Source organism: Theobroma umbraticum, unplaced genomic scaffold (genome assembly GCF_002168275.2).
Source record: "Theobroma umbraticum cultivar Fairchild unplaced genomic scaffold, ASM216827v3 scaffold_4.1, whole genome shotgun sequence".
Lineage (NCBI taxonomy): Eukaryota > Viridiplantae > Streptophyta > Magnoliopsida > Malvales > Malvaceae > Theobroma > Theobroma umbraticum.
Window position 1 is genome coordinate 5,759,784 of NW_018397258.1, and position 24,026 is coordinate 5,783,809.

Consider the following 24,026-nt stretch of genomic DNA (forward strand, 5'->3'; position numbering starts at 1 on the left):
AAATGGCAGACTCTGAGGACAGCCCACATGAGTTTATAAGATAAGTAATAGTGAAAGAGTGTTGCTTGGTAGTGGTTTTGGAGGTGATGGGTTTAACGGAAGTCTCATTTTGAAGAGATAAGCGTGTAGGCTTAAGCTCAGCTAGGGGGCTTTTTAGTTGGGTTGGCTTTTTCGAAATGAATAGTACAGAAGGGATTGAAATATAGTTCAGTCTCGCGGTCTGAAACTTTTGGTGTACTGCCATTGTAGAGTTTGAGTGGATGGTGAATGATGAAGATGACGATAACGATCAGTGGCTTCGGACATTCCAGAAACCAACCATTTGCGACAACTCTCTTCCCACCTTCGCAGTGGGCTTCAACTTTGGACCATGCAATGCCCAAATTATGTATTATTTTATTAATATATTTAAACAGTGTAACTTAAATAAAACACATTAACTCTCTAATTAGTTTGTGAAGTTTAAAATTTTCACCTTTACCTTGAACATTTATAATGATAATACTTATTATAAATTAAAAATTATCTTTCCGTCCCAATATGTTCTTTATTGTTCTTTCTTGATAAAATACATTTATTTACGATATTTATAATCACAAATATCAACATGGTATTATAAGTGTTTGTATAACTAGCCAAAGCCAATAGCCAATTAATAGATCCATCTCTTTTATGAAATAGAAAATTAAACTAAGGGTAAAATATTATGACTTTTTTAGCTTTAATTATATATAAATTTATTAATTTTTAAAATAAATATTTAATTATAAAAAAACATTTTCACTGAACAGATAAATCTTTTGTCAATATTTTGGTTAGATTGATAAAATGATAATATTTTCAAACAAATTTATATTTTATTAATTTTAAAAATTATTATTACATAAATTATAATTTTTTTTTTAATTTTTTTTAAAAAAACTGTTTACCACCCATGGATCAAGGAGCACCAGATCTAGTGCTCCTTTCTAGAGGAGCCCGAGATCTGGGATGTGCGGCCAAATCTCGTGCTCTCTGAGAGAGATCAAAGTATAAAACAACACCATTAATCAACCTAAAAGAAAAAAAATAGAGAAAACAGATATTTTATATATTCAACGTTTAGACATTTATACATTTAATATGAAATATTTATTTTGAAAATTAATAATTTCAAATATAATTACGATCAAAAGTTGACAAAGTACATGTATTTTATTTTATTTTTCTTAACTAGACTACAGTACGGAATTCCTAAAAGGTCTAAAACATTGGCACAGACGAGACTTTATGCAGAAAGTTCTTCCTACAAAAGAGAGAAGCAGAAAACAGAAAGTAATATTACTATGAAAAAAGTATCCTATGAAACCGTTTCTTCTGTCACAATTATTCATTCACTCGAGGCGGTGTACTACAAGTGAACCTGCCATTCTGTATCTTGCAAGTTTTGATCACAGTATTAAGACAGAAGCTTTCAGACCAACTTCCGATTGGCTCATACAACCGAGGGAGTCTTCTTCGAGAGCAGATCTTCTAGGGATTTAGGGCTGGTTACTGGGAGGCTGCAGGTGAAATTTTGGCATACAAGTGCAACCATCTTGTCAGCAGCAAAGTTTTGCCTTGCCATGAGGGCAACCTTGCTATTATTCGCTTCCCAAAATTCCATCTCTCCTGTGTTGGTTGGATCTATGGGAATTACCTGCCACGTATGGAATGAGACCAAAGTCATTGTAGATGTAACTTACCACAAGATCGAGAAAAGGTATTTAAGTATTGTATTTACTGTTTTGTTGGGATCATATGAGGCATGAGCAGCAGCAAGCATGTTTTCAAACTCTACTGAAGACTTATGGCCAACCAATACAGCCTGCTTCCTGGAAGGAACACACAGCATATCGGCTGCACAACACATCAGCGGCACTGCCATTGCCATATCTTTCAATCTTGTCTCAAAAACAGCCTGCAAAACATAGACACAGTCCCAAAATCAAGCCACAATTTATGAAAGCAAGTTTAAGTGGAGGAAAATCAATCAATCTCGATGAAGTGAGACAGACCAGAAGATGCCCTGCGTTCTCCCGGTAACGATCAGATTTACTGCCAGAAACCATGGAGGCCAATCTCACGAGATTGATTGCAGAGACTGAGTTTCCTGATGGTTCTGCTCCATCATGATCTTCCTTTACACGGAGAAGAACTGAAGGGTCTTCTCCTGGTGTGTTAAAATAGGCTCCACCTTCTCTATCAAGGAATAATTCATCCTGGACCACAAAATTGAAAAGTAAGCTAGAAGAATATTGGGGAGGAAAACAGTAGAAGAATCTATGGAAATTGGACCATCTATAACACTTGCCTGCATATCCTGCAGTTCAGTTGCCCAAACTAGCCAATCAGTACTACCACCACACTCATAAAGATCCAGCAACCCTGAAATTAAGAAAGCATAATCATCTAAAAACCCAGGTGCCTTGGATGGGCCATTCCTAAAGCTATGCTGAAGCCTGTGTGTTTGCTCATTGTACAGATGTCTTCTAATAAAATTTGCTGCCTTCTCTGCAACTTCCAAGTATTCCTTAGGCTGGAATTATCAAATTAGCAAAATTAATATTTAAATAAGAATTACCAAGCAAAAAAATATAATAACAAATGAGTAGCAAGAAAATACTGCCACTGCTGTCAATGTTACTCATGGAGTTTGAAAATCATTGAAAATGTAATTAGATTATTGGGATCTTCAAGTCCCAATCAAGAACTGGAGATAACTTTTTGGCCAAGCATTTGAGCCATAACCAAGCTCCAGCATCAGATGAACTCACTAATCACTAAGATAATACAAATAGAATAATATTTAGTGACAGTAGACAAAATTTTTAAAATGCATATTATCCCAGAGAACTAGCTCAACTACCACTCAAATGCAGTTTTATTAGCATGTTTGCTGCAATAGGTCTTACATGCATAGTTTACTACAAACAAAATCAACTGCATTTATTTTCCTACTGCTATAGATTTGATTCGGTAAATGGCATGATGCATCTGAGCTGGGCCATGAACTAAACAAAATAAGTATGATTGAGCCATTAGCATGACACTAAGCTCAACCGCTACTAATTCAAGTATGACAATTCAACTCACTTCTCTGAGTGAAAGTAAAATCTTACATCACAGCCAACTATAGGAAAGTTGACACACATGCCCCGTGATTCACCCTTGAGGATTTTAGATGCTCTCGCAAAAGCTGAAATTGCAAGTCCATTCCATGATACAATCACCTAGCAAGCACCTGATGTAAGTGTGCATGACCAGTAAGAAAAAAAGTAATAGATGAATCACGTAACATTATTTCACAATTTATCAGAAAAATACCTTATCATCCAAATGTGGCCTGGGTCGCTTTGACCTTACATCAAAAAGCTTCTTTCTGCTTTCACCTAGAATATCAAGATACTCCTGGATTGGCATGTCAAGTTTTGATGCCAGTGCTGAAGAATCATTCCTTTCAATGAGCACATTCTTCCCCTTGAATTCATTGTGTGGGTCACTCATTCTAGAAAGATCACAGTTTCCTGAGGGCTTTACGTAGTAGTGTTCCTTAAAAAGACTAGCATGCTCTCCAAGAATGTCATCAATCTTAAACAAGAAAGATCAACAATATTGTTCAGAAATTTAGGATAAGGAGGGGGACTAATTACAAACATTTGATAATAGAAAAGAATATACATTACCCAATGCTAACCATTATGACTAATCACAAACGTATGCACAGCTTGCATACACAGCTCAACTGAGAAAACTAGATAGTAGATGCAGAAAGGGCTATTTGACATTGTCCAACAACAAGAATGACCATCTTTTATTCAACCATGAAGTTTGAAATTAGAGTTGAATGAACTTAGCCATGTAAACAACAATTTAATTGTTTCTGAGCATGTATGCTTATAGCAGATAGGTGGGAGATGAAGTGGGAGGCGTTAGATCGGCAGATATAAACAATGATGCAGCATACATCTAGAACCTCTTCAATTAAGATATGAAAAATACAATAAAATGCACGGTCATTCTAACCAGCCGAAGAGAAATAAGTAAAAAACAAACATTCATAATAATTCAAAACCAAATTCTCATCAGACTGAGACAAGAATCAAGCTGAATAAATAAATTATTTTTCCACTATTTAACTGAAGCACAGGAATGCTGATGTTAAAATCCTAATCACATCGAGACAAGCGTCATTGCTGAATAAAATCTTATTTTCTCCCACTACAACTTAAGCACAAGAACTCTAATCTAATGAATTATGTGTGCACAATCAAAAATGGAAAAGAACCTCTTTGCTTGTCCATATGTAGAAGGCTCCCTCCTTTTTCCAGGTTGCACCTTCAAATTCAGCACTATCAGCATCCTCTGCTGAAAAAATTTCACCTTCTGAACCAATCATATCCCTCCTCAAATAATCAAGGATATCACGGGAGACAAATGAATAGAATACATCTTTAGTGATGGAAAAAGCATCCAAGTAAACATTGACAAGTTGCCCTTGGTCATACAGCATTTTCTCAAAATGAGGAACTGCAAGAAAAGATAACAGTTACAATGATGTCCATCATAACAAAAGAAGAAGAAAAAAATTTTACTATAAAAAAAAGTTGCTGGAACAATTATACACCATAAAAAAAAGTAAGAACAAAAATAGATGATGTGGTAATTATGAATAGTAGACTATGAAATAGAGATAAATATGTAGCAATCATGTTAATTAGAAAAGACAATATTCTATGTGAACATTTTCTTTCGTTAGAAATCAAAAAGGAAAAGACAAAGAAAAAGAAGAAACTGACCATGCCAGAATTCATCCACACTATATCTGTGAAAACCACCTCCAACGTGGTCGTGAATACCCCCTCTTGCCATACATTCTAAGCTAAAGAAAACCATTTTCTGACTTTCTTTTGCACCTCCTGGTTTTCCATTTTCCTGTAATTTTTTGGAATGGTAGAGCATCAATTGAATCTCAACTGGTCTAGGAAACTTAGGAGCAGATCCAAACCCTCCAAGCCTTGAATCATAGCTTCTAGACAGCTGAAAAGAAATGCAGTAAGACACTCCAGAAAAGTAAAATATTGATCTGTATGGTACATTATTGATGGTCAGGAAAGAACAACAGTTTCATACCCATCAAGTTACAAGATTAAATTCCCTTGCAAACAGGACATATAAAACTGAGATAACTACACTGAAGTTTCATCTTCATCAACATGAAGAATTGAGTGCTTTTTTTTTTTGTGAAGATGGCTAAAAACAAGTTTCTCATCAACAAATGTGTACTTATACATAAAAAACTTTTTAATCTTTTTCGTCCTATCAGATGAGTGTAAATGCTGCAATCGGTACAGTAAAGTGCTTACTCCATTTTTCTACAAACGAAGTTTGTAGAAAAAGATAAGGTGACTCAGACAATTACCAGATCAATAAAAATCAACTACTAAATTATACCAACACTATTATTTTCGATAGAGCTATGTGTGTTCCTGAATAGGCCATGTCATGTTCTCAAAAGATAGAAGCGTACCTGCTCGGCACATAAGCGTAGTGCATTTTGAGGAAGCCCATCTGGCAATTGATTTGAACCTGCGCTAGTTGACAATGCTTCTGATAGCTGTTCAATAGCAAAGGCTCCACTCTTAACAAGCGTGTCTCTTTTATTATCCCAAGCATCCTTCACCTTTCTGAAACAGTTGAAGGAAAGGGAAGGAGAGGGGAGGAATACAATGAGCAACGCAGAAAAATAACATACATTATTGAAGCAATATGAAATTGAGAGGGAAAGTTTAAACTCAAATTTTAGCACTACCACCTAGAAGCGTCACCAACCACTGCTTACAACCCAACCGGAAAAGGGAATAGTAAGAAGATAGAAACAAAAAAAAATTGTGTGTTTCAGGAAGAAAATATTGCTAACCTTAAAATGGTCATAAATCCAGGTCTTCCATACTTATCCTCAGGAGGAAAGTAAGTTCCACCCATTAAGGGTTTTAAATCAGGTGAAAGGAAGACGGACAATGGCCAACCTCCACCACCATACAGGGCCTGCACATATGTCATGTAGACCTAGAAAAATGAAATTATTCTGTTAGCATGGTATATATTAAGCATGGGATGATAATCTGACAAATGTTCATGGTCAACATTTAGCTAGTGACCAGTTGTCAAGCAATACAAATCATATCTAACATCTTAACTATAGTATAAGCATATAAGTGCCTCTCTGGTACATTGCATCTCCTCTATCTTACAATGGCATTCATTTGTGTTAAACTATGTAGTCACTAATCACAAACAAACAGACCAACTGTGCAAAAGAGCTAAATAATTCCTTTAGATCACATTTACCTTGTCAACATCTGGTCTATCTTCTCGATCCACCTGTAGCAGGGGCATGGTAGAAATTTAAGTAGTATGGGAGATCATATGCTTTAGAAGCCCTTTTGGTCAGTTCATGACTTACCAAGGCAGAATTGGACATTAGATATTCAAAAAGACGTACAAAGTACACAAAGAAAATTAACTAAATTCACACTCACCTTAATACTCACAAACCAATCGTTCAACAACTTTGCTACCTCTTCATTTTCAAAAGACTCGACCTCCATAACATGACACCTTCACAAATGATTTAAAAACGATTCCGTGAGTTATAATTTCACTATTTACATTAAATGACAAAGTAGTCCAGATGTCGATTTGCACAAACGAGTAAAGACTTTTACCAGTGGCAAGTACTGTATCCAACTTCAAATAGAAGACCGGCATCAAGTACATGACCAAATAACCAAAGTTAGTAAGACATTGGTAATGATAAAACTGCAAATTATCCAAATAACACTAAGTATGAAAAGATTCTACTCGATAAGAAAATTGGCACGTCTTTTTTTCTTGCTTCTGCGAAAGCTTCTTCGCTCCAAGGATACCAATCAACCTTCAAATTAAACCAACATATAAATAACATAAGAAAGTGAAATCTAGAACAGAGCCGTGATTTATTGAAATGATATTTATTTATTTTGCTAAATTTTATAAAATCAAACAAAAACTAAACTCTGCTGAGCTGAAATGCTAAAAATCTCATTAGTCCCATATCCCAAAATAAATGAATTGATAGAATTACAGGGTTATGAGCATGTTGAAGAAGATAAGGACTATGCTCAGCTGCGAGACGATTAGTGTACTTATGTGAGTGTGAACTTGAAGTCGTGGTCCCTTCAGCCATGGCAAGGACCTTGAAGGAGTGAATGGGTCGAGGGAAAACGCTCGAGAAAGGCCAAGAAAGTGAAGGAAAGTGAGTGTAGGGATATGGGAATTTTCTTGGTAATGAAGAGAATCTGTTATGGCGAAAAAAGAAAGCAGGAGGAGGTGAAGAAGAAGAAGAAAAGAGAAGCAGAGTTTTAAGCATAGATTATGGAGAGAAAGAGACAACAAAGAAAAAGAAAAAGGATCTTTACAGGGAGTAGGGGAAGTTGAGGCTCCGGTGGGGGAAGGGAAGGCACAGAAGAGCAAAGACTTTCGAGGAGGTGACATATGCTGATAAGAAGGATGTGACATGTGGAAATCTAAATGCCGGACGGGGTTTCAGGTTTGACAGCTGTGCACGCGTCCAGCAAGTCTCCCAATGGATAAACTTGCGCTTAACTATGTCTTCCACCTGGCGGATGTTAATAGCAACAATAAGCTTATAATAATACTGCAACCTCTTGGGTAGGGTAGGACCCAGTACCACAAGGTTGGCGGGGAATAGCACAACTCTATATGTTAATCCTATACTTACTACAAAAACGAAAAAATCACATAAAATTCATCATCATACAAAGTAAAACTATAAAGATTAGATTAATGTGTCATCTAAGAATTAGTCTAAACTTTAACGATCAAAACGCCCCTTTTGGACCGCACAGCAGCTCGCAAGTACCTACCTAATAACTAGTCAATACTAGATTGGTTAGCCCATCTCCCCACCTCACCATCCAATACTTGCGCTCACAGGAATTCGAAATCAAGTCTACCTGTCATTTCGAGTGTACAACTGGACAACAACATGTGAAATGGGTACTCCTCGAACTTTTGGATCTACGGGCATTGAATGTATAGGATAATAATCACAATAATATTCATTCCAGCGTCTAAATTTTACAAATGAAAATGGTTTTGTCTTTCAATCTATCAAGATTAAACTATTGGTAAACCCGGTCATTGCATTTTCATATGTGAAGTTGCCCTTATATTTGGACGATTTTCAGCCACCCAAGTGCAAGCATTGCTATGTAGTGCAAGTGACCTCCATGTACTTTCACCAGCTGACTCTTTGTTGATGGGTAATTTCTTGACTTCTTCAAAGTTTACGCCATATCTTGCCTGACACCCAAACACTCCAAATGCACGAATCACGGAATGCTGCAGTTCAGCTGGCTGTTGCAGTGACAGACTCGGCAAGCTCTTCCAAGAGTTCCTTCTGTTCCATCGCAGTACAAGCCTGCAACAAAAGGCAAGAACTAGCACTGCAATTTCAATCATTCTTGAACAAAAGTAATGGAACCTTATTCTACTAATTTTCTAGTTTATCCAGAAACAAGTTCAGTACAAAATATTGGGAACAAAAAGAGATGGACAATAGAAACAGAAATATAGATAGAAATAGTACCTGAACTGCATTCTCGATGTCACCTTCAAGAAAAGACATAAGCTCAAAGTTCATCTTTAACCGATGGTCAGTAACCCTGTTGTCCTGATAAATGGTAGCATAATATTAGTAAGTTTTCACAAGTGACATAATACCAATGTCTTGTACTAAGCCATTGGATTCTAACTAAGGCAACAAAACCAACCAGTAATCAAATAAGCAAATACATGTGCGCGCGTGATAGTGTGTGTGTGAATTCTCTTTTTCAAATTGCGTAAATTTAGCTCAAATGTTCTTATATGATTTTAATAAGGTGAAAATGTGGTATCAAGTGAGCTAAAAGCAACTTAGCAAAAGCAATGTTGTGGCCAGACCTTATAATTGTAGGTTCGAATCTTTTCAGCACGAGCACCAGTACCAACCTACAATATAAACATACATACGTAAGGCACTTCAATCCAATCCTTGACATTTAATACCCAATAAACAATCATAGAAAAGTAATTCCATTTAGAAGAAAGCAATTACACAAAATCAACTCAATTTTCCCATGCCTACTATTGGAAAATAATGTATTTCATAAGATTCAAACATCTCACATTGTCAAGATACATGAAAGGTGAATGCCTTATATATGAAAACTCACTATGGGCTTATTGTAAGCAAGGAAAACGAAGTGGGCTCACGCATACAAGATTGGGCCAGATCTTGAGAAATTTCAGATTTCCCTCCCTACGCCTCCTTGAGCCTTTTTCTCAACTCCCTGATCTGGTGCAAGGTTCAGCCTCACACCCTCACTCACAACACACACCTAAGCCTTTCATCTTTTAAGCTTTCTCTGCCTCCTTTCTTCTCTAGCTAGGTTCTTTCTTTTTGCTGTTTCTGTCAACCCTTAATAGTTTGTGCAAACTATTAAGGAAGAGTCTGTTGAATCTTGGAGGATAACCACTACAGTCCTTTTGCACCGAATTTTATACTCCGAAAGGGCGAAAATTATCCTTAAGGACAGTGATACCACGTCTCAAACTTCCTCTTACTGTTTTTACTTATTTTATTTTATATTCCTTGTTTCCCATAATTTTTTCTAACACCTACAACTCTATCACTCAAAGAATATCCTGATATTTAGAGAGAGAATATGAAACAACAAACAAGTAAAGGCAAAACAATGACCAGAAAAGGATGTTGCTACCATACATAAGTGAGCATGATGTCCGTATACATGGAAGACTTTCAAAACATTCCTCTAGGTTCTCTTAAGAAAACAATAATTGCAGTGTTTAGTTGTATGTGTTAGCTACTGCCTATAACCTAAAAGGTAATGATGACGATGATAATCCCACCAAAAATTGAAAATTGGCAAGTTGCTGTCCAACAATTATAATGTGCATGCAAAATAAGAAGGGAGGGAATGGGGGCAATTTGAAGCTGACACCAAAAAGCATTCTAATTAGCTCCCATGAAACTGCAAACTTGTGTAACAAGCATGAACAAAAACCAATATATACCTGTGATTTTCGTTGATTCCTTATCTGCTCTTGCTGCTCCCTTACTTTTATTTCATACCTGTAAGGATGACATGGATCATAAGGAATGGACCAAAAAGGAAGATACAAGCAAATTTTGAGAGAATAAGAGACCCAGGATGCTGAATACATATCTCAGGTAACAGTTTATAATTATTGAGTAAAATAAATAGTACTGTAAACAACAAAAGCACCTCATAAGAAATTTCTTTTTTATCCAAAATATTTTTAAGAATAAAAGAAATGTAAACTGAAATACGAATATTTAGAAAATAGCAGCAGATGGTTAAGTTGAGCCTCACAATTTTGCTCGTAGTAGCTGAAGAGCACGATTCTTGTTCTGAAGTTGGGTCCTTTCTTCAGTACAAAAGATGCGGATCCCTGTTGGTTTGTGGAAGAGATCGACTGCTGTCTCGACCTTGTTGACATTCTGGCCTGCATGATAACTATGCATAAGAATATCTTCACCAACACATTGGGGAAAGCAAGGGAGATGAGACATGAAGAGCTGCAAATTTTCTTGATCATATACAATCCATATTCTGTGAATATATACCTCCAGCACCACCAGATCTTGCAGTTGTAAGTTCAATGTCTTTTGGATCAATTTCCACCTCAACTTCGTCGGCCTAACCCAAGATTCATCTTAAGCACAAGTGAGTTCAAATGAAAAAACAAAAGTTGTGATGAAAATATATAGAATGCAGCAGCTAAGATTCAATGTAACATTACAATATTAAACAAATGCAGGCACATAATAACCCTTCAATAGGCTTAACTAATAAACATTTATCCCTTGACTCGAAACAACATGGAAATGACATCTTTCACACACAAGATGTCTCAAGGCAAACGTGATTCGGGTCTGAAATGTAAACTACCTCAGGCATGATGGCTACAGTTGCAGTAGAAGTGTGTACACGGCCCTGTGCTTCTGTCTGAGGAACACGTTGAACCCGGTGAACACCTGATTCATATTTCAATTTGCTGTAGACCCGATTCCCTTTGACCTCTATCACACAGGTTTTGAATCCTCCCTTTTCAGCCTTGAAAATATCAGACATCTCTCACATGAGAACAATAGGATGGATATTTCTGCTGGTCTTTGAAAATTATAAGTAGTGATGCTAGAAAAATTTATACACAAAATTTTAACTAAAAATTTTTGGCAATAAGTACCAAAGGTCATGCTAAAACTAGTCATGGTTTAATAGAATGAGTTGCTAATGACACCCATAGTATTTTAGTAAGAAATTATTTTTTAAAAAAGTAAACTCAATATTATTGTAATAAGACGTATAGTAATACCTCAGAGAATGAAACTAGGGTGGATTTCCAAGAGTTCCACTCACTGTACTTTTGGTACATCCTGACCTGGGTATTTAGAAAAAGGATATTGAACGTCCATTAAGATGTGTTTAAAAGCAAGGTTAGCTCATTTCTATTCAACCATATAGCAGAAAATTGGTCAAGAAACAAGTAAAATATCTCATGTAGCCTAGTTCCATGAAGCTGGTGATGCTGACAATAAGTTGATAGAGAAAAATAAACGGTTTCCTGTTTCAAGGCCATGAATTTTTTCTACATATTTTAACTGTAAAATTTTTTTTCCACTTCTTCGCCATATAAATAATAACTGCTTTGAGTCTGCCTTACATCATTCAAAACAATGATAAGGCATGATTCCAAGCCATAAATTTGAAAAGATAAAAGAAACATGTACCTACAAGATCACCGGCCCATAGTCCAGCCTCATCACCACCAGTACCTGCCCTCACTGGAAAATGGACAAGCATAGTTCAGATGATGCATCTATAACTATTATTAGCATCACATGGGACGCACAACTTGTATGCAGACCATTGCTTAAGTAGATGGAACCATTCACCCAAGAGGAATGAAAATCACGCCTATTTCTGTGCATGAATTAGTGCTCAAAATGCAGCACAAAAGTGACAGATAGGCATTGCTAAAGCCTGAATGTTGTGCAACCTACAAATTTGGTTACTCAAATATCTTCTCAACAAGATTAAGAAAGATTGTAATAATTACCTTCAAGCATTATATTCCTTGCATCAAGAGGATTACTTGGAAGCAGCAGCACCTGTCAAAACAGAAAGGAACTTGTAGTTTGAGAGACAATTTATGAGGAGCAAAAAGCAAAGATAACATAAGCAGCAAAAACAGGACATATTCAACCAAGGAAAGATGAATGATAAATTAGAATGACAAAAGCACAGGGTGATTCCTCTACAAGGCTCGATAAGGGTTAATGCTTATCAATGAACAATATTATATAAAATATAGCCAATCAGAAATAGTTTAAGTATAAATCAAATCCAAATCATTGAAAATGAAAATAGTCAGTGAAACTTTTTTACAATGCAAAAAGAAATAACCGAAACTACTAATCATGCACTTGACTAAGCAGACTATACACACAACTTATTTAATGGGAAAATAGCTCCAAAATATTGAAAATAATTATAGAGATGCAACTAAAGGTATAGAGCAAAAGTTTTTGCCACAAACCTTAAGCTTCTCCTCAAGTTCTTTCAGTTGACCGGATAAAGAGTTGATTTCAGATGCTATCATCTCAGCCATATCTTCATCAGTGCCCTCCTCTTCTGATAAAGCTGCCCAAAATTACAAAGAAGAAACAGGATGTTGAATAACTTTTATCTTACAGTAAAAGATTTTTAAATAAGATAAATGGAAGAAAAACCTTTGGTCTCTTCTAACTGCTTCTCACAATCCTTAAATCTCCTAAATGTTGACACAACCTATCCATCAAGAAAATAGAACACAAAATCTATTTCAATGAAAACTCCAATTACCTATGCCAGAGATTGAGTACGATAGTCAGCATAAGAGAAAGCAAGATAAAATTCAGTACCTCATCAAGTTCTGCCATAGATTGTGCCAGTTTCTGGTATTCGGTGTGATTTGAGACAACATCTGGATCAGCAAGCCTAACCTACAGTATCATTGTTTTAAGAAAAACAAAACTTACTTAAACAACTGCATTAAGAGACTACATAAGGGCATAGAGACAACATTTCCATGCCTAAGGTGGAGAAACCATAGATAGGTAGTTTTACTCCTCTGCCATACTGAAACACAACCGTTCCCATACTTGTGCCTACAAATATCAGAAACAGTAGATGCCTAAAATGAAAAACTTCCAAAAAAGGCAGCAACTTTTATGCTTTATGATAAGGTTAGAAGACAGACCTTCTATGTTAGTCAACAATGGCTGGAATAAATTTGCATTTATGAGAATGGGAAAGAGTCTATAGGCGAATTGGGATTTCCTCTTTTCTTTTTTTAGAAAATTTTATGATTCTTTATTACTGGATTAGTGGCTGTTTGACTAAATTCCATTAAGCATTTTACATTCTCTGCCAAGCAAGCCAACAAAAACCATGCGGAATACATTTTATAAATTATAATAAATCTGACACGCTTGGAAATCAATAAATCCAATCCTAATTTTGATATCCACAACTAGATAATCATAAGATAGACCAAAAATTTAAAAGTAGTACCGATAATTCCTTCCACGTCTTCTCTGCAGATTCCAGTTTGGTTATCAAATATGGCTCCTGTAAAAATCAACCCAAAAGAAAATCAGCAAAAATTTTACTTCTGCGAAATCTCTGCCAATATGTTTCTCTTCAAAAACGACGAAGTTTCTGTCAACGCACCGCCATGCAAACAATTCTCGGAGCTCTAAATGTAAGCCAAGGTCTGGCCACCACCAAACCTCTCGACTGAGGAGCAAGACGGTGTCTCATTGGGAAGTGGTTGAAGCTGGTAAACATTCGAGCTGTGGAGCTCATCGCAACGCTGGTCATTGCTGCGGTCGCAGCTAATACTTCTGAGAGAGAAATTTGTTCGAATAAGTGACGGATAAAATGTGAAGTGAGCGACAAAGGTTGGAGGGCGGGACCGAGCGGCTAAGGAAAAGACACGGTGGCTTAGCGGAACTGACCCAACTGATAACGTTCCAAACTTGTTTGCTTTTTGGCAAGTTAAGGGGCGCGTTTGGAAATCTCTCCTACTCTACTCCCACTGCAAATAACTAATTCCTGTACCAGTTAGAATTATACTCTCCATTATGTCATTCATGTTTTTAGAAATAATACCCGAAAAAATTTTTAAATTATTTTAAAAAATTCAAATAAATGTTATTTTTTATAACATTCAATTAAATCTTTATTTTAGACTATTTTTTTTATGAGTAACTTAACTAATTATGATTAATCATAATATCACTTATCATTTTATGAGATCGTTTTGATCAATAATAATTAATTAACTATTAATAATAAAAATTAATTGTATTCAAATAAAAGGACATATTGCTTGAAAAAAATTTAAATAAGTCATTATTCTTTTATTACATTTAATTAAATTTTTATATTTTTATTTGAAATCAAATAAATTTTTATAATTAATAGTTGATTAATTATTATTATTTAAAATATTATTTATCATTTTATACTCACGTAACACTGATGTGAAAAATAAAATATTAGTGTCTGCTCATGCACTTGCAAACTAAATGTGGAAGCAGCTATATTCATCGATGATAGTGTAAAATGGGTTGGTGCAGGTTTATAGTTTGGAACTCAAATGTTGAACTATCTCTTGTAGGTGTGAGCAAATTTTTATATGATGCTAGCATTGAGGAAGCTGAATTAAGGGCGTTAGCTTAGGCTTTAATTTGTGCTAATATAAGGAAAAGTTGGAGATTATTGAAATCGAAATGGATTGTCAAAGTGTAGTGGGTTTGTTTAAAGGTAAAACATTCTCTAGGGCACTCAAAAATATTGTGGAGGATTGCGTCCTTCTAATCAGTGCCAGCTCAAAGGTAAAGTCACCAAAACGGTAGGTTTAGGTCCTAAATTTTTAGTAGGTTTTCTAATTTTCTAATAATAATATAATAATTATATTAAAAATATATAAAAATTAAAATAATTATTAAAATATTTACTTATCTCTGAAGACTAATAAATATTTGTTTTATCTCTTTTTCATATATTTATTTATTCTCAACTATTTAACTCATTTTTTATATAAAAGTCAAGATAATTAATAAAATAATATATTTTTAAAATGAGATAAATATTTATTTTATCTCTTATGGACTTAAGATGAGTTGATTACGATAAGTGGATATTGATGTATACATTATGGTCTAAAAAAATAAAAAATATAAATTTGATTAAATATAATAAAATAATAATTTTTTAAAAACAATTAAAATATTTTTCTTAAATATTATGCCCTGTTTTTACCTCACCCTCTCCAAAAAGGGTGAAAATAATGCGAATGTTGTTGAAAGTACAATAAACTAAGCAGGAAGAAATTATAAAGTAAAGAGAGTTGGGATAAAGAAATGCTAATTGTGATCTACTTGCTAATTAAGAAATAAAAGATGGTTTCGATCGTAATTGGTGAGAGTAAAGTTGGACCGAATGTATAGGCCAAACGACCTGCGAATAAAAAAGGAAAAGATATCCAAGGAAGCTCCAATTGAATTTCTCCTACGCTCAAATGAATTGAATTTAGCACAGAAACAAAACAAGACCATGACATACTCCGATGCAGAAGTCAATAGCTGAATGATGAAAAAGAAAGGATGGCGTGGGGGGAAGTAGCGAAAGATGCCTCATCTTAAGCCAGTCGAGAGCCATTGCCAAAGTCACTATCCTAGCGGTTGGGGTCAATCCTCCCATAGGTTATTGATCTGCCAATTTGTCGACTGATTTGGGCCCCACAGTTCTCGCCATTGGAGATTAAGCCTCTTGAACTCTTATGTATATTGGGCCTCGAGGCAGATGCATAACCACAAATTCTCTCGGAAATCCCAGACCACCACCATCTTAAACAAAAACACGTCATAAATTATGGTCAAAGAACAGGACAAATTGTGATCCAATGGACAAGAACAATCAAAGGTACCTATTTATGCCAAAAGTAGGCGGCTAACTATCCGTTGGGAGTTGGGACTACCAACCATTGAGCTTGGAGTCATGAGTTTTGCCAAACAATGCCCTGACAAATGTATTATACTATCTACACTACTAATAGAAAACTAAAGGGAGAAGTTCAGGCATTATTAGCATAAAAAGAAAAGGGGATTCACCGGTTCAGGCATCCTTTTCAGTTCGAAATTTCATGATTGCAAAGATAAGCAGCCGAGTCACTGCTGACTCAAAATGAGTGAAAGCTTGCGTGTCATTTTCTTGTAGGGTTACTTTCATAAGTTATGAAGTCTCCAATGCCATATATATGTCCCGATTCCTCCTCTGTTTTTTTTTTCCGCCGGAAATTTGTTGTGGTTTGGTTGCACCATCCGTGATGAGAGAAGGTGAGTAAATGCTTTTTAATTCTCTGGTACGTAATTAACATGAATAAATTGCTTTGGTCTAAAGAAAAGTATGCTTGAGAATTGACATATCGCATTGTTTTCGATTGTAATCCATGAGAATTTTGAACTAAAGATGGCAGCTGGATTTAGGTTGGTTTTCCTAAAGAGGCAAGTGTATATATTAAGGACCCTTTGAGATTCTAGAAGAATCAAACCAGTCACAGTCAAAGTTTCCTTTTTTGTTTTCTCTTTGGCCGAAGATTGAGTTGAGTTGGTTTCCATGTGATCTCCTTGGACTGTTCAATGACTGCTTTTGTTTTGGTTATGACTTATGATCTCACAAGTTCTATCATTTGTTAATCAGTATCCATTGGGATGTCTCTACGGGGACATCTTAGTTTTCATATAACGCAATCATCCAAGTCGCATTAAGAAAACTCGATTGAAAAAAAAACAAGAATATAATAATTAAATATATATGCATACGCAAAAGTAACATGAATTTTTTTACTAGTTTTCTTTTGTGTACGTGTTGAATTTTAATCAACATCACTTTTAAAAAATTAAATAAATAAAGTCAAATATAATAAAAGATACCCAGCTTTTTTGTCTTCTTTCTTTTTATTGGCATATACTTTTGTTTTTTTTAAAAAATTTCTTTTCAACCGACACTGTCTCATAAGTTGTTTGTTAAAGAAACCAAGTTTTGTCTATGAATCAAATAAAGGCGGTAACGTTCGAATGCTTTGGACCGTCAGAAGGCAACAATGTTTTAAACATAGCAAGGTCGCCAAAATCTGAATCAATCTCGATAAAAGCCATAAAGCTAAGTATCAAAAGAACCTTTCCTTGTTATCAATCAATCAATCACTCTTTACTTAAATAAATTCTACCATCACTGGGTACTAATGTATGGTATATATGAAAAGTCAGAATTTATGGTAAAAATGCTAATCAATTAAATTGATTAATACTTTGAAGTAAAACTTTTTAGCACATTGTATATCACAATTGAGAACTTGTATTTGGTGAAAACAAATGTAGGCGGATTTTAATAAAAATAAACACATAACATTTTTGCTGTGGAAGTTGGACAAATTACTCCTCTTATCAATATACGTCCCAGACACAGTTTAGCATGGTCTAGTGCAAAACATATGTGTCCAAAAATCCAGAAAGATTTTGGCCTTTTAATAAATAAATCAATTAATCATTAATTGCATTAAAAAACCTAACCATTTTTTTTATCAATACATGGGTACGCAGGTGGGCTGTTCCACATATCCGCCGTGTAGCATTGCCCCACTCACTCAGACACCCCGAGCTTAACCACTCCAGGCGTCCGCAGCGCGGCTGGAACTATAACTGACCAAAGCTTTCAAAAAAAAAAAAAGGAAAAAGCCTGACTTTGCCAAGCATCAAGGCTCCCTAATGAATGCTCTCTCCCTCGTGGCTACCCTCCACTCCAGTCCAGAGACCCAGAGCCTGCCCCAATAAATTGTAAAGTTCGTACACTTTATAGTCGAAATGACAAACCTGTCCCTTTTGAGCAAGCCTTTAACACATGATCTGAGGAAGGCCGGTTGTGTCACCCACGAGCAGTTGTAAAGTAAAAGGATGCCCGAACAGAAACAGAGGGTTTTAAGGTAATTTCAGTTACAACTAGTGTCGGTTACCTGCTTTATGTCCAAAAACCGGGTTTTAAACAATTCCGCGGAAAATTTACTAAATTTCCTGGTGCGCTTTATTTGGCGGGTACAGAAAAAAAACCTTCAAATTATAAAAAAAACCAATAAAATAGAAAAGCTAGAGAGAAAAAACAAAAGGAAAAAGAAATAAAAAAAAAAAGAGAACAAGAAAAATCAAACAGCCAAAAAAAGCCCCCGAACCCAGGTCGTACGGTGTTAGAGAGAGAGTAGAGAGAGAAAAAACAAAAGCTGAATTACAGTGAAAGAATCTCTATCTCTCTTCTTCATCTTCTTCCTTCTTACACTTCTTAGCAAAGTTCCACTATCGATCGAGCTCTCTCCGATCATTCTAGAACATTCCAAAATTCTCCTTAGAACCTTCCAATTTTTTCTTCTTCCTTGTTTTTGATTTTTTTCCTGTAGAGCCGGTAAGGCACTACTGTACAGAAAACCCCCAGAAGAAGAACCCCGTTTTGATGGAGTTGTATGGTCGCAACCCGGGGCGGAATGGGTCGCAGTCGGGTCACCAGCCCGAGTGGAGCCCCGCCGGTCCCGAAACCGGCCTCGAAGGTATTTTCCGTTCATTTAAATATTTTTCCGGTTTTCTACTCGCATTGTAACGATGTTGTTTGGTAAAGCTTATTTCTATTCGGGGCTTTAGGGTTTTTATAATGTGGAGAGTGAATTAGGGTTTTTATTAGTATTTCTTTGGTGTAATGCAGAATCAATGTGGCAATTGTCGTTGAGGGGCACCGAATCCTACCCGGAACGGCCCGGGGTACCCGACTGTGTTTACTACATGCGAACCGGGTTCTGTGGATATGGGAATAGGTGCCGTTACAATCACCCTCGCAACCGCGCTGCGGTAAATTTCTCGTTCATTTTTCTTGAATGAAGTCGGGTTTTTCTTTTGTTTATTTGGTTTGTTTGCAATGTGTGGTTCTGCATTGAATGATATTGATTAAATTGAAATGGAATGAACAATATTTATTGATGTTGTTGAATTTGACTGTTACTGGCGACTGTGGGCTGTAACTAGATCAACAATGAAAGTAGAAAATGCACTAGGAGCATGGAACTTATCACAGTACAATTTGATGCTTCGCTAAGTGTATAACTGAAGCAACCATTCCTTGTTGTAATAAATATGTGTACTGCAACAATGAAAGAAAACTCTTATGTGGTAGTTTTCAAATGCGGTCATTAGTTTCTCCTGATGATTGCATTTATATATTTATTGCTTACAACTCATAGGGGCTTCGATGGACACTATTTGTTTAATGTGATTTTTCCTTCCCAATAGAAACGGAATACTGGATTTTGAAAGTTATGCTGACATCCTTTATTCTGGATTTAGATGATGTAAATGATCTGCAACTTAAGTCTATGTAGTCATATTTCTTCAGCACCTTCCTAACACTGATCATTGGCTTGGACCTTGTCTTACACGCTAGTATTTTATACCAAATTGTCAGATGTCTGGGCAAGTTGGTTTCTTTTTTGTTTAATATGTTTTCTCCGAAATATTTTGTTTAATCTGTGGTTCAGTGAAGCAAATAAAGAGGATAATATACTATTGAATTCTGCTTCCTGTTGACCCACCTCAACTTAAAGCTAAACCTCAGGTTTTCTTTTATTTGTTGCACTGGCATGAGAATTCTATTCAAATAGTTGTTTTTATGCTTCATTTCTACTTGTAACAAATTAATGAAGGGATTGTTCTTGATAGAAAAGAAGGATATTAGAGTAAATACTTACCTCCTCTCATTAGTCTGTGGTTTTAAACAGAGATAAATTTTTTCTTATACTCGGCTTTATGCCTTTTGTGAGAGTTCAGTCACTCATATCGATTTGGTTTTGCTGCCATTTAGGTTGAGGCCGCTGTACGAGCTACAGGGGAGTACCCTGAACGACCAGGGGAACCCGCATGTCAGGTAAAAGATAAATTTTTATTTATTAATTCATGTAAAATTGTTTTCAACAAGCCAACTCTGTTGCTAATTAATGCTGCAGAGACCTCTCTTTTTTTTGTGATATTTTTTAACTTATGCCTTTTCTTCTTCTTCTTTTTTTTTTGGGTGTATATATGCAGTTTTATTTAAAAACCGGGACCTGTAAATTTGGTGCATCCTGTAAGTTCCACCATCCAAAACATGGAGGCGGATCCTTCAGCCATGTTCCATTGAATATATATGGATACCCATTACGACCGGTTTGGATGATCTCTTTTCTTATTATTTTTTCCTCCTCAATTTGTATTTATCTATGTTGAGGATTTCTGAAACATCCACACCCCTATTTTGTGTGCATTTATTTACAGGGTGAGAAAGAATGCTCCTACTATTTGAAAACGGGGCAATGCAAATTTGGTATTACTTGTAAATTCCATCATCCTCAACCAGCTGGCACATCAATGCCAGCATCTGCACCTCAGTTTTATCAGCCGGTGCAGTCTCCTTCAGTCCCTATGCCTGAACAGTATGGAGGGGCATCCACCAGTGTGAGAGTGGCAAGGCCTCCGCTATTACCTGGTTCATATGTTCAAGGGGCTTATGGTCCTGTACTGTTTTCCCCAGGAGTGGTTCCTATTCCGGGTTGGAGTCACTACTCGGTAGGATGATGAGCTTAATTGCATTAGGATAATGCCAAAAGTATATGGGGTTCCTGAAGCTGTTTTTGGCTTGTCTTGGTGCAGGCGCCTGTAAGCCCAGTACTCTCTCCTGGTGCACAACCTGCTGTTGGAGCAACTTCTCTCTATGGACTAACGCAGCTATCTTCTTCAACACCTTCACTTGCAGGACCTTATTCCTCTGTGCCTTCTTCTACTGGCCCTTCAAGCAGTAACCAGAAGGAGCAAACATTTCCGGAGAGACCTGGTGAACCTGAATGCCAATACTATTTGAGGACTGGTGACTGTAAATTTGGATCATCTTGTAGGTATCATCATCCTAGGGACAGGGTTGTGCCACGAACAAATTGTGTCCTCAGCCCAATGGGACTTCCTTTACGTCCAGTATGTGATCATTCTCAGTCTCTGTTTATTTATCCTTTATCTTGTGTTCTTCTGTTCAAGATGACATTCTGTTATGATAACTTTTGTAGAGATCTTGGTTTCAAAATCGTGCATTATAAAGCAATTTTAATTAGGTTAATATGTTGTAATTTGACTTCAATTGCCCTATAAGTCTAAAATTCTCTGTATTTTAATTTATCTGCTATGTGGTTAGAATTTTTTGCTCCTTAGAGGGGAAAAAAAGAAAGAAAGTAACAGCCTTTTTAGCACTCTCTTTCCCTCTTAATTAATGTTTACTATTTCATTTTGAGGAACTTTTTCTAAAATATAGACTAGGTATGCTTCATTTGTAAGACTTTATTGCTCAACTGTAGGATTGGGAGGACTTTGGTATCGGTTGTCATTAATGGATTTGAGATTTCTTTATGCACATTTGACAGCTTTATAGCTTAGATCCTGCCAAGCCTATAATGTTGAAGGTTTTTTGCGTGCTTCAGAACTGGGGAATCAAATTGTTGCTTACTAATGGCTTAGGTTGGTCAGAGCTCCATGCTGAATATTGGGTTCAGAACTGAATAGTTTGAGTAGAATGCATCGGTTATGACTTTCCATTTGGTGTTAGTAAATGATATTAAATTTGGTATCTAGTGAAGTTGTGTGACACAGCACTTTAGTCAAGGCTTCTCTAGGTTTGTGGTCAGAAGAGAGAATAATTAGAAAGATTTGGCAAATTTGCAGTGGAGAGGAGGATATCGTTTTTGTATTTGATTGAGAGGTTTATTCAAAATGCAAACTAACTCCTCCAAAGTTTACTATGTCTTAAATCACACATAGTGAAGGTGTTTTTTTCGTCTTATTTTTTATTTTTAATATGTTTTTGTTTAGAACACTTGCTTCTGAACCAATAGCCACCTTTAACTTTATGTGCTGGGGGCCTTAATCGTACCCTTCTTATTCCAGTGCGGGCTTTGATCTGCCATCCTCTCTTACTCTGGTCAACTTTTCCTGATTGAGTAACATGCATGTTTGTGCCTGTGTGTGTTTAATCTGGTTTGTATCTTTCTCCTTTACGTTGCTTGTAATGTGTGTTTGGTTAGGTAGGAATGATCAAGATATACTGCATGATCAGATTTGCATTGCAAATTCTCTGTAAATCTAGAATGGAGTGATCGTAATTGATCAACTTGTTTTATCTTCTATTAGTAAGATATGCTTTGATCTTTTATTTTTGCAGGTAACATATGTCATATCTAGTCAATTGAAAAGGTTTTATATTTTGGTGCAAACAATTGTGGCTCGTATTGAATAGTTCTATTTTCCTGAATGCAATTCTAGCATGATAATATACATAACAGACTTCATTTCAAGTGGTTTTTTTTTCCTGGATATAGAGCTATAAGAATGCTTTACATAATCAACGTTTGCTAGTTCTCTCTATAGTTATTGCATCTCTGTAATTTGAGATGGACCAAGACCTTAGTGATTATATATATTGTAGAATTTACTGTAGCAATTATGTACCATCTTATGCTTTAGTAACTCTAATTTGTAATGCAGGGAATGAGTGTTTTGGCATGGAATCATTTGCTTCTTAAATTGCCTTCGTGTTGTAGTCCATTGCAGCTCTTCATATTGTCTTGTGGACTTTTGGATAGCCTTACTGAAGCTTTGTTAATTTTTGTTTTTGCTATTATCTCATTAACTTTTATAACAGGGAAAGGTGATAGTTTCAAAGGTTGGTTAGATACACTTTCTTCATGCCTATTCTCTGTATGTCTGATGTGTGGGTCAGGAAAGGATATTTATGCGTCTGTGGCTACTTATTGTGGGAAATATTTTCAGTTCAGACTTAGATATTTTCAAACTTTTATTTTTTCTTCCTTGTCTGTTCTTCTTTAGCATTGCTGTCTTGAACGGCTAGTGTATTAATTTGACAGATCACTGATGTTGAGATGTATCTATGCTAACACTTTATACTTTCTTTCTTAAAATAGTTTTAACGTGTTTTTTGTTTCCTCTTAACAGGGGGTGCAGCCTTGTTCTTTCTACTTGCAGAATGGGCACTGCAAGTTTGGGTCCACATGCAAATTTGATCATCCGATGGGAACAATGAGATATAGTCCATCAGCATCATCTCTCATTGATATGCCGGTCGCTCCCTATTCTGTTGGGTCTTTGCTGGCTACATTGGCCCCTTCTTCCTCTTCTTCTGAATTGCGACCTGAGCTGATTTCAGGGTCTAAAAAGGATTCTTATTTGAGCAGAATTCCTTCTTCTGCAAGCACATCTAGTAGTTCAGTTGGTTTGATTTTTTCGCAGACAGGTTCTGTTCCCCTTTCAGATTTGCAGCTTTCAAGTCAGAGTTCGGTTCCTTTAAGCAGTAGCAGAAGCACAAGACAGGGTGGTGAGGTTCGTCGCTCGAATTGATGTAAAATGCTAGAGCCATTCTTCATAATCTTGCAGATGTGGTTTCACCAACCATGATATGTTTTCTGTTAATAGATCTCAGTAAATTATAGTCAATTGTGCAAAGTTACATTTCTCAGCATCAAGGGTTCTCAGCCAATCTGGGTTACCTCACAATAGGACTGATTGTAATTTATGCCTAGCTTGTCTTTTTATTACTGTCAATATTATCTGCAATAAGCTTTTGTAGCAAACAGAGTATGAAGTATGGACTACTACCTTCTCTTCCAAATAATCACAACAGAAAGCTATTGTATCAGGTTAACCTGTGACTATCCATTCAACTTGACGTTCTGTATACTTA

General features: G+C 36.0%; 3 protein-coding genes across 4 annotated transcripts; 1 reads left to right on the forward strand and 2 right to left on the reverse strand.

Annotated features, from left to right (window-relative positions):
• Nucleotides 1-1,069: 1,069 nt before the first annotated feature.
• On the reverse strand, nucleotides 1,070-7,594 carry LOC110413158 (catalytics). The gene is made up of 15 exons (XM_021423877.2): nucleotides 7,145-7,594; nucleotides 6,883-6,955; nucleotides 6,747-6,768; nucleotides 6,561-6,639; nucleotides 6,370-6,402; nucleotides 5,939-6,087; nucleotides 5,549-5,705; nucleotides 4,818-5,058; nucleotides 4,307-4,548; nucleotides 3,346-3,609; nucleotides 3,141-3,251; nucleotides 2,333-2,557; nucleotides 2,037-2,240; nucleotides 1,763-1,939; nucleotides 1,070-1,678 (listed from the first exon to the last, which is right to left on the reverse strand). Exons 1-15 carry the CDS (start codon nucleotides 7,427-7,429, stop codon nucleotides 1,475-1,477), a joined length of 2,466 nt encoding a protein of 821 aa, XP_021279552.1. The 5' UTR covers nucleotides 7,430-7,594; the 3' UTR covers nucleotides 1,070-1,474.
• Nucleotides 7,595-8,069: 475 nt separating this feature from the next.
• On the reverse strand, nucleotides 8,070-14,177 carry APG3 (Peptide chain release factor 1). 2 transcript variants are annotated; one of them, XM_021423878.2, is made up of 15 exons: nucleotides 13,884-14,177; nucleotides 13,725-13,781; nucleotides 13,073-13,153; nucleotides 12,902-12,959; nucleotides 12,709-12,812; nucleotides 12,229-12,280; nucleotides 11,904-11,953; nucleotides 11,485-11,550; nucleotides 11,058-11,222; nucleotides 10,733-10,805; nucleotides 10,479-10,611; nucleotides 10,159-10,216; nucleotides 9,025-9,072; nucleotides 8,672-8,755; nucleotides 8,070-8,522 (listed from the first exon to the last, which is right to left on the reverse strand). In XM_021423878.2, exons 1-15 carry the CDS (start codon nucleotides 14,031-14,033, stop codon nucleotides 8,415-8,417), a joined length of 1,287 nt encoding a protein of 428 aa, XP_021279553.1. In that variant the 5' UTR covers nucleotides 14,034-14,177; the 3' UTR covers nucleotides 8,070-8,414. The 2 variants fall into 2 exon arrangements, with proteins under 2 accessions (XP_021279553.1, XP_021279555.1); XM_021423880.2 differs by having other exon boundaries at nucleotides 8,070-8,503; nucleotides 13,884-14,176.
• Nucleotides 14,178-18,312: 4,135 nt separating this feature from the next.
• On the forward strand, nucleotides 18,313-23,987 carry LOC110413999 (Zinc finger C-x8-C-x5-C-x3-H type family protein). Its single transcript, XM_021425050.2, has 7 exons — nucleotides 18,313-18,813; nucleotides 18,966-19,108; nucleotides 20,115-20,177; nucleotides 20,336-20,455; nucleotides 20,564-20,854; nucleotides 20,939-21,256; nucleotides 23,282-23,987. Exons 1-7 carry the CDS (start codon nucleotides 18,720-18,722, stop codon nucleotides 23,681-23,683), a joined length of 1,431 nt encoding a protein of 476 aa, XP_021280725.1. The 5' UTR covers nucleotides 18,313-18,719; the 3' UTR covers nucleotides 23,684-23,987.
• Nucleotides 23,988-24,026: the final 39 nt, after the last annotated feature.

What these genes read in the sequence shown, in the direction of transcription:
- LOC110413158 (XM_021423877.2), bottom strand. Translation starts at nt 7,429, where the DNA reads ATGCTTAAAACTCTGCTTCTCTTTTCTTCTTCTTCTTCACCTCCTCCT. An exon ending in TTCAACATGCTCATAACCCT is followed by an intron (nt 6,956 to 7,144) that starts GTAATTCTATCA and finishes TTTAATTTGAAG; the next exon opens with GTTGATTGGTATCCTTGGAG. An exon ending in TGTGGATGAATTCTGGCATG is followed by an intron (nt 4,549 to 4,817) that starts GTCAGTTTCTTC and finishes CTTTTCTTGCAG; the next exon opens with TTCCTCATTTTGAGAAAATG.
- APG3 (XM_021423878.2), bottom strand. Translation starts at nt 14,033, where the DNA reads ATGACCAGCGTTGCGATGAGCTCCACAGCTCGAATGTTTACCAGCTTC. An exon ending in GACTATGGGCCGGTGATCTT is followed by an intron (nt 11,551 to 11,903) that starts GTAGGTACATGT and finishes CTAAATACCCAG; the next exon opens with GTCAGGATGTACCAAAAGTA. An exon ending in CAGCTACTACGAGCAAAATT is followed by an intron (nt 10,217 to 10,478) that starts GTGAGGCTCAAC and finishes TCATCCTTACAG; the next exon opens with GTATGAAATAAAAGTAAGGG.
- LOC110413999 (XM_021425050.2), top strand. Translation starts at nt 18,720, where the DNA reads ATGGAGTTGTATGGTCGCAACCCGGGGCGGAATGGGTCGCAGTCGGGT. An exon ending in ACCCTCGCAACCGCGCTGCG is followed by an intron (nt 19,109 to 20,114) that starts GTAAATTTCTCG and finishes GCTGCCATTTAG; the next exon opens with GTTGAGGCCGCTGTACGAGC. An exon ending in CAGGGGAACCCGCATGTCAG is followed by an intron (nt 20,178 to 20,335) that starts GTAAAAGATAAA and finishes GTATATATGCAG; the next exon opens with TTTTATTTAAAAACCGGGAC.